The 14,516-nt window shown below is 41.9% G+C and overlaps 2 protein-coding genes across 2 annotated transcripts; one reads left to right on the forward strand and one right to left on the reverse strand.

Annotated features, from left to right (window-relative positions):
• Nucleotides 1-98: 98 nt before the first annotated feature.
• RAD9B (RAD9 checkpoint clamp component B) lies at nt 99-7,221 on the reverse strand. Its single transcript, XM_054173032.1, has 9 exons — nt 7,126-7,221; nt 6,479-6,593; nt 5,811-5,910; nt 4,715-4,821; nt 2,667-2,773; nt 2,131-2,195; nt 1,458-1,580; nt 716-977; nt 99-512 (listed from the first exon to the last, which is right to left on the reverse strand). Exons 1-9 carry the CDS (start codon nt 7,219-7,221, stop codon nt 381-383), a joined length of 1,107 nt encoding a protein of 368 aa, XP_054029007.1. The 3' UTR covers nt 99-380.
• A 1,986-nt stretch (nt 7,222-9,207) lies between these two features.
• On the forward strand, nt 9,208-13,467 carry VPS29 (VPS29 retromer complex component). Its single transcript, XM_009909605.2, has 4 exons — nt 9,208-9,316; nt 11,652-11,843; nt 12,278-12,513; nt 12,789-13,467. The coding sequence occupies exons 1-4, from the start codon at nt 9,314-9,316 to the stop codon at nt 12,904-12,906; spliced, it is 549 nt and encodes a 182-aa protein (XP_009907907.1). The 5' UTR covers nt 9,208-9,313; the 3' UTR covers nt 12,907-13,467.
• The last annotated feature ends 1,049 nt before the right edge of the window (nt 13,468-14,516 follow it).

Raw genomic sequence — 14,516 nt, forward strand, 5'->3', positions numbered from 1 at the left:
AACTGTAGAAACACCAGTAACAGTTTGGGTTTACTATTCAGACACCCCTAACTATAACAGCAGCTTAACCTTGGCCTGCAGTGGAAAGAGAGTTTGAATTCCCCAGTGAGACTGGACCTGAGCGCTGAGCATCCAAAGCAACACACCCACAGATAGATCTCATGGCAGTGATACACTGCAAGCTAGCGATACACAGATCAGTCGTGACATAGATCTCTTGCCACAGTATGGCAGCAGCCAAGCTTTAGAACAACCCATGCTGGAGGTTTACATAAATGGGGAATGAACACCTCACCTACACTGCCAGCAGGAACAATTCCCATGTCAAACACCCTTCTCCCCTTGGATTGTTTGAACTTGGGTTCCAACGCTTTGTGTCATTAGAGAACTGGGGAGCTCTGCACGTTGCTAAGATCCTCCTCGGTGTCACTAGCTGTTGCCAAGCTATGAAGGGTGTGGCTGCTGGCATCCTCCTTCTTACAAGAAACTGCTCCAAAAAATAAGGAATGAAACTGGAAAATGCAATACAAATGGGTGAGAAACTGCATTTGGGGCTAATTATATCTGAAGCTTCTGCTACTTTAAAATCTTTCTCAGTCTAGGTGTTTCCTGGTAAAATGCACCTGCTACCTGTGCTTCCAGCAGTACCATTCAATGTGGCAGGTATAGACCAGCTGAGGGATTCCACTGTAAATACACCTGGGGCTCTCCTTACCTTCTGAGAGTGGGTCTCTGTTGATTCTCCTTCCAGCCTTGCGTGGTCCTCTGCCTCCATCATTGCTGTTCCTTTCATGCCTCTCATATCTCTCTTTTGGACTCTGGGAACACCTTTCATCTCTTGTTTTGCCCAAGGACTTGCAGACTCCACTGCCTCTGGTGCATTTCTGCTCCACTGTTGCTTTTTGGAAGCACCTGCTGTTGTACTGCAATCTTTATCCACGGAGGTGTTCTCAGTTTTACCTGCACGTGCCTTTGAGCTGGATTGGAGAGAGTTGGTCAGGTCAGTAACTGGCTTTTACATGGTTTTGTTACAATGGCTTCATTCGCTGTTAATGAAGAACATTGTGGCTCTAGATGCTACCCTGGAGATAAAACAGGCTCTGAGCAATCTGATCTAGTTGTAGGTGTCCCTATTTACTGCAGGAGGGTTGGAGTAAATGACCTTTGAAGGTGCCTTTCAACCCAAACTGGTCTGTGATTCTATGATAAGCCAGCAGAGTGCTTTCTGTGGCACCATGTTCTGTTGCTGTGCATCATGTTGAATGTTCCTGAACCCCTCTAGCTCAGTTTTCCTATGAAAGACTCCAGCATCTGTACAATGCTGACCAATACCAAGGATGAGGAAGGCACTGCCTTTCCATCTTCAATCTGATTTGGCTGGAAAAATTATAAACTTACATTTTTCACCCTCGCAAGGCAGCCTGCTTCCCTCACCCACCCCTGAAGCCCACTGTTACCTTTCCTCCTGCTGTGAGGAGCAGGGAGCCTTCTGGGAAGCCGTCTCCTTTTCAACCTCAGACAAGGTAGCCAGAATAAAGCTGGCCTCCAGCACCATATCTTCAATGCTGAAGGCAATTGGTCTAAACACAAATATTGAGGGTAAACAGCATGTGTAATTACACACATTGTAGGGGAAATACAGCTCACACACTTCTGCACACAGATTTAGAAGTGTCTCCTCTGAAAAGTGAAAATGCATCTGCTGGTGGAGCATGAGATGGCCTCTTGTTCCAGACTGAAATGCACCATGAACATGTTGCACAATATTATACTGAGTCAGGGTATAGTTTTAAATATGTAACCCTTAAAACAGTATTTTAAACAGAAAATGTCTTGTTTCTTTAGACTACTAAATAAAAACACTGCATGCACTAGACTGAAGCAGCCAGGCAACTTGTAGGTGCTCACTAGTCAGCCTCGCTGGCTTAGTAATGCTGGTGCTATGTTAAATGCTTTATGCAAACCATGAACCACGTAACCCTGTCTGACAGATTAGAAAGCCATCTTTTGGTAAAACATGAAAACCCATTTTACTCTTCCAGTTAAATTCTCATGGAGTGACCTGCAGACATGAACTGACTGCAGAACTGTAATGGCAGCAGTTCTAGTCAGGTGGGTTCCAAAACTTACCTTCCAGAGATGTCAAAATGGATTGAGACAGGAACACTGATAGCATCTGAAAATGCCAAGAGTCCCTGAGAAGGAGAAATGGGTGGTTAAGGTGGTTTTAAAGCCAGAATGATTAGAATCCAGTTAATATCAGAATGCAGCTGGCAAAAAAGGGGGTACAATTCTACTACTTCTAGGATAGGTCTTATGCCTTCTCTGCCTGGAGCTCTCCAAAGCAGCTTCTGCACAGAGAACCTGTGGCCTGATGCTCTCTCCAGTACAACTCCAGTGTGTCTGCCCAGCATTGAAACTACATTTTTGTTGATTAAAATTGTGCTGCTTGCCTTTCAATGGCCACTCTCAGAGACCCTCCAGTGTCCTGAGGATCTTGTTTTCTAAAGCTGACCCTCAACCAGATGGTGAAATGCTGTTCTGGTCAGGAGGGCTGGTGGAACACTGCCCAGGGCTTGTTCCACTGGGAACCCTCTGCATTGTCCTGGTCAAATCAGGCAAATCAACAGGAAATGGTTTATTTTCAAGACAAATTCTTGCTTTACCCTCAATTCTTTAAGGCAAAATGTCACTTCAGAATCTACTCCAACTTGAAAGTAGTCAAATTCGTCTGGATGTAGCTGTATCTCAGTAAGCATTGTCTTTGAAAAAACTGTTAAAAAGAACGAGAAAGTTAAGGCCTCAAAGGCTGAAGTTTGAACTGACAGAACTCTGGTTATACCCACAAGGCTTTTACATCATCATCATTTGGACAAATAATTGTATTTTTATAGTGATTAACAGTGATAAATGTTTAGCTTACCTACATTTACTTCATAATTAAGTAGAATAAACCCCTCGATTTAATTACAGTATATTATGTAGATTTAAATGACTCTTAACAGAACCTGTTTTCTGTTCCAGTGTGTGCTCTAACCTGTACCTGCTGGCAAATCTGCTCTGTGGACAGGCATTTGTCACAAGCAGTGTTACCAGCTGCTCCTTGCTGCATAGATGAGGAGACCAAAGTGCTGCATGACTTTAACAGACTAATCATAGTTACTGGCAATTGCCAGAGGACAATGAAGGTGGACTCAGGTTGTTTGTTTTAAATTCTAATCTTTTCCTGATAGGGAAGTGGCAGCAGGAAATGGGCTCTTCAAGTTTGAGGTAGTCAGTTGCTTGTTACAATCACATTACTCCGTAGGGGATATTAGGTGGAAGAGAAGAAAGTAAGAGGGTGCTTCCATGATGTGTGGCGGTCTCAGAGGTATTCAGAAAAGCTCTACAGAGCTTAAGCAGCACACATCTAACCCAGCTGCTCTCAAAACCTGGCTGCTAACAGAGCATTACAAACCATTCCCAGCCTTCCAATTCTCAAGAGGTTTTTTTTTCTCTCAGCCTTTGACAAGGCCCCACTGTGTTCAAATACACTCCTGTGAAGTTCCTCGAACTGTAGGAATATCTGCCGAGAACACCTCTGCCAGCCCCTGCAGGCAGAGCCTCCTCATGCTAATGAGAACAAGTCTGGGCAGAAGGTGCCAATTCTTCCTTTGAGAATTGAGCCTCAATGTGGAAAATGCCAAAGCATGTCGAGGTGATATATTCAGAGGACACCTTTTGTTTCAGTGCTGCAGGCACTAAACTGCAACACAGACTACACAAGAACAATGCTTGTGATCTCAAAGGTCTCTTCTAACGCCAACTGTTCTGATTCCTCCTTTGTCTCCTTCACTGTTTGGGTTTTTGGTACCTCATTAAATTTTTACCAACTATATTTTTCAGTTTCTTTTTTTTCACAATAGCCCTTTTAAGTGTATATTTCTAAATGAACACTACTTGCCATTCAAAATGTACTCTTTTTAGTGTCTTTTTCTTCTTCTTGTTGTCAGTGATTTCTCCCACTTCACTCCAGTTTCCACCACTGAATCCTTCTTGCTCTCCACAGTTTTAGCTTGTTCTCATCACAATGCCCACCCCAGTGCTCAAGGCAGTCATCTTGTTCTAGGTCATTATCCTCAGCTTTGGTCATAAGCAAGTATGAAAAGCATCCCTTTATTATATGATATACAAGAACCTGCATTTCAAAAGCACAATTATATCTTTCAAATGAGTTTGAGTCACATCCCAAGAATCTTCAATTGTTCTCCATTTCAGATCTGGAAATGGCAGCGTGTGGCATAACAGTGCTGGGCCAGCTAACGCTGTGCTGCCCTCATGCTGAAACACACTCTGTAATGGTAGCAGTTCTCTAATTATGGTGTTCACTGTTAAACTGCTCTTTTTAAAACAGAAAATTATCTCCTTTTCTCTACTACCAAGCTTCTGCTCTTAGAGCACGCTAATTACTTCTGTTTAAGCCTACAGCAAGTGGCAGAATTTATTGCTATTGCCTGCTCAGTCTGATACCCACCACTGACACCAGGAAAAGGTTTCTTAAAATTCTGTTAAGCCCAGAGGGTAGAAACATGCCTTAAAATCTCTACATATTTCCTCTCTTAAAAATCTCATTCAGACATAAAATGCATTCTCTGTTTATGTTGCATTAGTTTTTATTCCTTTAATTCTCCTGTTTTCAAGTCCCAGTATTGTTTCCTAATTTCAGTTTCCTTACCAGTGTCTTCCTCAGTGTAGCTCTTGAAACAAACTTTCATTGGAGTAACTGATAAAGTTATTTCCTCTTGACTGCTTGGAAAGTGAATCATGATATCAGCCAGCAGCCTGTAAAATTCCATTCAATGTCACAATGATTTTACCTGCCACAAATTCCCAGCTAGTGTTATATTAGAAATGCAAATTGTTACTGAGCAAAGAGAAGAGCAGCCAGAGAGGGGATCTTCTCAATGCTCAGCAAGAGGATGGGGTCAGACTCTTTTCAGTGGTGCCCAGCAACAGTGGATGAGGGGCAATGGACTCAAAATGGAACCCAAGAGGTTCTTGGGTGTGAGGGTGCTGGAGCACTCGAGCAGGTTGTGGAATGTCCTCTGGAGAGATTCCAAACCCAGCTGGACATTGTGATCCTGGGCAAGCTGCCGTGGGTGACCCTGATAAAGCAGGGAGTGGAACTGGATGATCCCCAGAGGTCTCTTCCAACCCTCACTACTATGTTGGGATTCCACAATTCTGTGATATTGCTGCCACCTTTCTTTTATGTGTCACAGTGCTGAGCAAACCTCAGCTCCTGTACTCCATTCAAATGCTTACAGCTGAAAAAGTTGTATCTTTTTCTAAGAAAAGCACACCACTCAACATTGACACAGAGATATATTTATGCACCTTTAGTGGTGTACCAGAAACACTTTGAATAAAACTGCTGCCAGGAAAAGCTCAGTCCAGCTGCTCTTTGCCTTTACCAAAACCTGTATTTTTCCCAGGAGCTGCTTTTCAAAGCAGAAGTTTGCCTTATTGCATTTAAAAAAGTGTATTTTAAGCACTGGATTCTTTGCCTACAAAACTAAAGCACTACCTCCTTTGTCATTGTTGGAAGTTGCTCAAAGGTGTGAACTCAAGTTGTAAGTTACTTTTCAAGACTGGCCTGAGCAGGATTAATAGCAGAACACTCCAGATATTTTTTAAGCTGTAATATTAAGTATGAAACACCAGGATATAGCATTCAGGAATTCACCATTTTTAAGTGTGGCTTAATCACATTTTGATTGCTAATGGCAATGAGAGCAGTATTTTCAGAAATACATGTTTGTATTTATTACCTGGAGTGGACTTTCAGTACATTTGGACACATATTCTTTGCAAAAACAGCCTGCAGGGGGTCACATTCTTGAAATGTCAGATTGTATGTTTTGACAACACCTAAACATAAAGGATATAAACAAAAATCAGTGCTGGTCTGTAATTTTAGCTGTTTTTTTTCCTCCCACTGTTTTTTCTTTTAGGAAATCTCAATACAGAAAGTAACCAAATGACTTACTCTAGCTATGTGGTAATAACTCACCCACAAAGAGAAAATGGAATCAACCTTCCTTCATCTTGTTAGCTGGGCCCCTCCAGCATCTGAGCTTTTTAAGAGTCCATAAAAAATAAGTGAACAGTAACAAGTGCAACAAATGCAGGGGGTAAAAAGGCTTTAATATGTGGCTGGTATAATAATGTCAGTAGTGGTAATTGTGTGAGTCGTGGGCTGACAACCAGTCCATGGGATGCACTAACTACTGAACTGAAGATTCATCTGATAGAGCCTGTTACAACTTCATTTTAACAAGGTGATGCACAAGATAAATAGAAATTATGTGAAGAGGCTGAAAGTGCCTGGCATAATGTTCCATGAAGAACACTCAGCTGATAATTACACTAAATATTGTGTTGCCCTGCTGTTGGAAACTGCTGCTCTTTAGGTATGGTCACTTCTTGTGTAACTTACCATGTCTGCAGAGGAACTGAAAAGTGATGTGATGGTCATTAGTATTTGCAGAAATGCTGCATTTCTCCACATTCCTTTCCAGCACATTCACACATCGAAATATAGGAAGAACTGACTGAAAAAAAAATCCCAAAAATCAGTGCAGAAGTTGCCCACCAAGCAATTCTACAATATTATTTCCCTAGCTATGTACAGTTTATCTCAAGCTTCTGCTTTTATAGCTTCCCCAAACTGTAAGCAGGCACTGAGGCAGCTGATCCTGCTCCTTGCCATCCTCACCCACTAGCCTGCTACATGCCCAACAGATCTATTTGCTAAACAGCTGGTCAAAACATTCCTGGCTCATACTGGCTTTGAAGCTGCTGAAATACTGCAGAGGCAGAAATGTGGTATTCCTCCACCCAGAGATGAAGCTGGTTCAGACTCTGGGAACCACAGGGAACAGCTCAGGAGGTACAACTACTAAACTTAATTAAGTAAATACTAAAGTTCTCTTTTGTGAAACTGCCCAGAAGCACTTGAGTTTAGAGCCATCCACATGCCTCTGTAAGCCTCCACCTGGGATTTCATTTGGCACTTGGAATAATTTGCTGCTTACAGGGCTGTGCATAACAATCCATCAAAACATACCTTAATTACCAATTTACATGTGACAGATAACCGCTTTTCCTTCTGACATGGTTGAGACACCGCTGCCCAGCAGTAATGTTGAAAAAACATGGAGGAGAAGAAGACATAGGCATATGCTGACCTTGAAGAATTCACTGATCTCAAGGCAAGCTGGAAACATAGGTAAAATAATTAATTAAAATTATTTCATACCAAACCTTTATTTTTAAAGCAAGCTACCTCTGTGCTTCAGCACCACACCTAAACACAAGCCCTTTAAATGTGTACATCTCCAAGTAATGCATACAATCATGTTTGAAATTATCACCTTTGTTATTGCTGGTCAGAAATCACTGGTATCACACAGGCACAGGAACCCAATCTATGGACATTTAAGTGTCCCTTAAGTGTGAATTACCTAAACACTTGTGCCTAAGGTATCTGAAGGACTGGTTTATTCCCAAACAGCCAGGAGCACGATACAGATAAGCAGACACTGCTAACATCTCAAAAATTCTTCACATATAAATGATCTCCACTTCTGATTTCCCAGCATTCCAGCAGGCTAAGAAGAGCTGATCACTTTTGACTAAGAAACCTCTAGAGAAAACCCTAATTTTGCTGTAATTGGTGTTGATTAATCAAAGGCATATTAATGCTTTCTTCCTGTTGAGTCATACCGGTACAAAAACATGTTTAGAGGCAGCTCCTCATGTGGTACAAAACAGAAACCTTTTGACCCACGACAACAGAAATAAAACCCTTGGTATTAATCCAGATGTCCTGGACAAGGACAGCTTGGGTAACAACAAATCAAAGAACACGAAGAGCAGAGTTAGAATGACTCTACCATGATAGAATCTGCATAATTACAATTACAGAAACTATGGCATTTGTCCATATTGAAAGTGGAGGGAGCTGAAGGAGAAGTGTTGAGTCATACTGAAGGGTATCTGTAGGAAAACAACACAATATCCAACAATGTAAATATGATGCTTCTAAAACAGATTTTTTAACTGCAGTAAATCAACTTACACCTTTTTCTACGGGGTCAAACCAGAATTCATCACTAATACGTGCAATGGCATGTATCGCTCTTCCAAACACTGCCAGAAGGAAATAGTGCAATGTTCATTCTAAGTTGCAACAAGAAAAAAACAAAACCAAAAAGGCATTTTCTCCAGAATAATTTAAGAGGAAACATTACAAATTTCCTACACTTTTCAAGCAAAACCAATGGAAAACATCAGTCTTTCCATTGTAGAAGCACAAACACACGGGCATTTCTGCAAGCTGCCTCTGACAAGGTGCACCATAAATGTCATCTTTGCAGCAGCTGGCGTGACCTGGTTTCGCTGCAAATTAAGTCAATCTAATCACACACACCGCTTGGAGTCAGAAATCACATTTTAACATGGTAACATGTTTAAGCAAGAGGTAAGTCGATAGACATCTGTAAAGATGTGACTGTAACAGACACAGAAGAAACCAGCAATAGGTCTCAAAATTTGTCTCTGCCCATCCTGGCACTGGCAGAACAGCACTTTGCATGAAAACACTGTGCACAGGTTTACATGGACCTTTGGAAGAACGGTGTGCACAGAGGCAGCCAGCTGAGGAATGGCTTCTCCACCTTAAAGTACCTCTACACCAATTTTCACGACTTCATGTTGTCCAGAAAAATGCCTTTGTTCTCCTGCAGACAAGAAAGCAGCAGCTTCTCAGCTCAGCTGTTACCGTGGTGGGGCTGACCACAGCTCCCAGTGATTCATGCCCTACTTTGCGTCATCTGAAGGACTTCCACGAAGAAGCCCACTGAAGGCAGTGCCTGGGACTCTAGCGTGCCAGTCATGCACCGCCATGGCTGCTGGCCCTACTGCACCCCAATATGGAGTGCCTGTTTCTCCCATATGCACCTCTCTGCCCCAGACTTGCTGCCCCCCCGATGCCCAAGGGTACCTCTAAGGTGAGCCCCCCCAATAACACACTTCATGTCTGCTGCCACCGCCGCGCAGCCCCGCCCCTCGCTGCGCCCGTCCCCTCACACGCCCGGCAGACAGGGCGGGAAACGCCTCCTCAGAGACCCGGATGTAGGTGCAGGATTTCCGGCTAAACGCGCTTCGCGATAGTGTGGCCCTTCTTAGGCGCCGTAGCGGGTGGTTGGGAGCAGCCTGGCTTCCGGGAGGGGCCGCAGCGGCTGCTGTGAGGAGCGCGGCGCCTAGCAGGATGGTGAGCAGCGGGGACGCCCCGGCCTCCACCCACGGGGCCCTCTTCTCCACACCCGGGCTCGTCCCGCAGCGCTGCTGGAGCCGGGCCGTGGCCCGGTAGACCTGGGTCATGAGTGCAGGCACGGGCACCCGCGGTGCGGCGGCCAGGCCCCGGCGACAGCCGTGCTGATCGTGCGCTCAGGGAAGGTTTACTGTCAGTCGGTGCCCAGAAGTCTGCCTAATACCAAGCTGAAGTAGATGGAGGGGTGGGAGGGGAGCGCGGAGAGAAGGGTGAGCCTTACGGAGCGTCCGCTGCGGTAAGAAGGCCGTGCTAAGGGGCTGTCACCGGCTGAGGGCTGCGCGCAGGAGCCGGCTTTTAATTTAATTTAGTTATGTTTTTAACGCTTCTCTCATAACATCAACAATTCATTAATTATTATTTGCCTATTCATTTGGCTATATTTTCTTTTCTGTTGCTTCCTTTTGTTTAACATTGATCGTGTTTCACCCTGTTTTTCATTCCCCCCTGTCTGCAATCAACTTCTTCATTCCAATAAGGCTGGGCACAGAGTAAGTTTACTCCTCTTGGCTGTTGCTAACACCGGTGGTAAGGGCTTGTTGATGTTACAAGATGATATGAATGTCAGATGGTACATACGAATTAGGGGCTGCTGTTAAAATCATGCTCAAGTTTGCACCTAAATTCCTAGTAAAAGCAAGATGTTGTAACATTCTTTGCCACTGTTTTATGTTGCAGATACCTGTGATTATTAAACATACTAAAATGCTTTTAATTTGAGTTATTGTAGCCTGCTAAGCTTTTCTTTACTTAATGGTAGCTCAAACATGATTTAGGGGAAAATGTGGGGCAGGCTGGTTTGTTGAATGTGGACACTGCTAACCTCAGTGGGGTTTTGTGTTTTCAAGTGGCAGCATGATCTTATTAGCCATTAAATATAGAATCAGTATTGCATGTCTTAAGTCCCTTAAGCATCAGTTAGAAAATCTCTCTACTGCCACTTCAATAATTAAGATCACTTTAATAATCCCTTGTTATCCATTTTTCACTTGCTTTCAATGATATCATCCTCAGACTGATGCTAAGTTTTCACTGGAAACTCTTGAAAGACCATAGAAAAATGTGGTTGTGGTGTTTTGGTTTTTTTTTCCCTCTCCTGAGTTAGTTTTAAGTTGGCAGCTCAACAGAACCCAGCAAAATCAAACCAGAAACCCCCCCCAGATCCCTCTGCCATTTTTTTGTGACTGTTAGCATGAAAAAAGGTGCATAGCCTAAAACTTTAACAAGCAAATTAATAAAGGTGATACATTTTTAAAGCATAGCTACTATTGCTTTTATATGTAACATTCCCTGGGCTGTTTTTTGTGCAAACACAGGTGATGCCTTCGTGTTAGGAACTGGCTTACTAACAAAGCATTATGGTTGGAACTGTCTCTATTTAACATGGAGTTGTTCATAAGGTTTAACAAGGATGGTGTCTGTAGATCCAGTGTTTTTGGTGTAGTGGCAAAAGCATCCTGTGCTTTTTTTGAGCTTTTCATGCCTTTTTTGGCATAATTTATTGCTGTATTGCATTAATTATTTGCAGATTTAAGCCTGTGATCACAAACTATGGTATTAATTCACCTGAATCCTTAATTTTGAAGCCCCTGTTAAATTTGTGTTCTCCTTGCATCTGTTGTGCTGAAACTATGGAGAGCTGGAAAAGAACTGCAGTATGCAGTATTTTGTCTGGTTTTCTCTGCAGTGCAGTTTTCTTAACCTATTAGTCTTAGCCTGTGTTTTGGTGGTTCTTACAGTGTGGTTTCTGAACTACCTGTCAGCTATTAGCACATTGCAAATTTGCTGCCTGGTTTCTTTTTCCCTTTCTTTTTGTTGTTGATAAGTAAGAAAATAGAAGTCAATTAAAATAGAAAGGAACTTGGATGAAGAGTTTTAAAGGGAAGTGACCACAGTTTAGCCAGGTCTGTGCTGAAGATGCCTCATATTACTGTTTTTTGATGTTTAAGGAAACAACAAAGTGGGATAGTTTATGGTAGTTGCTAACTTGGTGTAGAATACATTTCTATGTTACACCTTGCAGTGGGTTTCAGCAAGACAACTAACTCTGTAGGCCCTCCACCCTGCTTTGGATAATGTTCTGCCTTAGTAAGGGTGCTTATTTCCCCTCAGTGTAGCAATATTCCATCACCATTTCATTCTTATTTTAGTAGCTTTTACATCAGAATGCAAAGCTGTGAACCTGAAAACATTGCAGTGCTTTGTTTGCCAGTGCTGCTCCTCTTAACAAGTATCTGTAATGATCTTTTTTCCTGATCTTCTTGTGGCACCTGCCAAGTTGGTGTTAGTATTAGGAGATCTTCACATTCCACATCGATGCAACAGCCTTCCAGCCAAGTTCAAGAAGCTGCTGGTTCCAGGAAAGATCCAACACATCCTCTGCACAGGAAACCTCTGCACCAAGGACACTTATGACTACCTCAAGACTCTGGCTGGGGATGTTCATGTTGTCAGAGGGGACTTTGATGAGGTAGTGTCTTCTCTTGATAATGCCATTTTTTGTGCATCTTTTATGTAAGGGCAACCTTTGGGTTACTTATTCAAGTAAAAGTGGGCAGACTGAGGAGATGTAGTGCTCAGAGCACCTGAGAAACAAACTGGGCAGAGGAGTTGGGCTTACAGTCAGTACTGTGAATTGCACTAGATGCTCTTGCCTGCCATCCGTGTGGATAAAAGTAATTTGTGTACTTGTTTGTGTCTGGAACTTTATCAACCAAGACCTGTTGTTGTGAGGGCTTTGAAGTTCCTTCCATCCTGCCACTTCTTCACAGCATTCATAAAAGCAGCTTTGTAGCTCTGATTCTGTAGCAGCAGGACCAATTGCATTCTATAACCTTTACCCTTCTTCTCCTGGTTTTAACTATAAATCTGTGCATCTAATCTCTGTTTGTTTTTTACCTTTAGAATCTGAACTACCCTGAACAGAAGGTTGTAACTGTTGGACAGTTCAAAATTGGGCTGATTCATGGCCATCAGGTTATTCCTTGGGGTGATATGGCCAGCCTGGCGCTGCTACAAAGGCAGTTTGATGTGGACATCCTGATTTCAGGACATACACACAAATTTGAGGCATTTGAACATGAAAACAAGTTCTATATCAATCCAGGATCAGCAACAGGAGCCTATCATGCCTTAGAGAAGTAAGTGAAGTATGGGAAATAACTGGGGGCATTTTCTTGTTGATACCAAAATTGAACTAAAAGCTCAGGATGAAGTTTAATGTAAATGTTGAAGAGAAGAAGGGTTAGAGTAGTTGCTAAATCTTGACTAAAATACTTAAAAGCTTAAGGTCTGATGTACTGTGCTTAAATTCCTATCCATTCTTCTTAGAATGATTGATATTAAGTATTGATGAGACTGCTCAGATGATTACATATGCCCAACTAAAATGTGGTTTTTTTCCCTTTCTTCCCAGCAACATCATTCCTTCATTTGTGCTGATGGATATCCAGGCTTCTACAGTAGTCACATATGTCTATCAACTAATTGGAGATGATGTGAAAGTAGAAAGAATTGAGTACAAAAAATCTTAAATGTTTTTGCTTGCCTGGTATTTTTACCATCTCATTCTGAACTGCAAGTTATGACAATACTTGATTGCTAGTTTACAGTCCTACACTTATGTGCTAACAGCTTAACAATGTAGCTTCTTGGTAATAACTTTAAACCAACGTTGTGTTTGCTTTTCTCTGTATGAATTGATTTGTAAAATACTCCATTCAAATAACTGTTTAAATACTGTTCCTTAATGTTGTAATAAACTCCACTTCATAGAAAAACTGAGCTTTATGAACTCTTGTTGAGTAGGGGAAAAAATGTAACTGTTGTAGAGGCTTTTAAAATGGCTGCTGCTCTGGTTTGGTGACTTCTAAGGGATACTTGTTAAGGGGCTCAAATAAAAAGATTGAAGGCTCTGGGGTCATGTATGTTTGCTTCAGAATCTAGATTGTCTCAGGTTAGCATTCCCAACTAAGTTAAAAGAATAAAATGGATTGATAGATTCTGAAAATGTTACAATTAACTCATAGCTTACAGTAGTGATTTCACTGTAAAAAGTTTACCTTTAGTCTTTTCATAATCAAAGCAGTTTCTACTGCCACTGTGCATAAGCTTAATGGTCTCATTAAGCTTATGAACAGTGAAGAGAGGCTTTCCTTTGTGGCTTATAGCTGACACTACACCTTTGCTCCATATACAGAGGTTTTAAATAATGCTGTTCCATATGACACTCCTACTAGTGAAGACTACTGTGGTTATTTTGAGAAGACTGGACCCTTTGGCTTTTCTGTTCTCATGACTGCAGGGAACTGAATGTATTATAGCAGCTCCTATTCCTTGTAACTGCCAGCTTTCCAATAAAACCAGTCTTACCTTTTGTCTTCTACAGCAGAACATTTTTAGAAGGGTGGCCTGTTTCCTTTGCAGATGTTGGCCTTTGTATTAAGGCCCTTTTCAGTTCTGTCTCTGCCAAAAAGCTGTGCAGTATCTCAGGAAGGTTTGAGTTCAGTTAATGATTTTCCACAGAATTTAAAGGATCAGCTAGAACCTTTACTTCATTGTCATGAGCTGACTCAGTAACTTATTTATATTCAGTATAACTTCTTTACCTTCAAAAAACACCAAGCCTTTCAGCCTGCTGTCTTAGGAACCTCTGCCTAACTGCTGCTTCAGGCAAACAAGTGCCTATTTTGTTAACTGCTGCAGACAGAACAAAGTCAAAAGGAAAACTTCAGCAAACATTAAAGGAAGGTTAGTGAGTGGATCATCAATTTCCTGGCACTTTCATAATTGGAAAAGGTTTCTAGAATTCTGAAAGGCCCAAATTGCAGTGTAAGTCTGTTTATTTATGCTCACTGGAGTATAAACTGTCTGTGAAGTCCATTTTACATAAAATACACCACTTACAGTTTTAAAAGTAGGTTATCACAGTTATGCAAGGTTATGTTTGTGTAAGTGAAATCATAGTCATCGTGGTGGCAGACAAACAGAGAAATACAGAAACAAACTAATTCTTTAAAAAGTGCAGAATATGTACATTGCTATTAAACAAAAACAGGATATTCTGCTGTAAATCCAAACTGTTTCATCCAGTATGGGGCATGGAGAAGAAGCAGCCTGGAAGAGTTATTCAAAAATGTGGAAA

This window comes from Dryobates pubescens, chromosome 25, assembly GCF_014839835.1.
Source record: "Dryobates pubescens isolate bDryPub1 chromosome 25, bDryPub1.pri, whole genome shotgun sequence".
NCBI lineage: Eukaryota > Metazoa > Chordata > Aves > Piciformes > Picidae > Dryobates > Dryobates pubescens.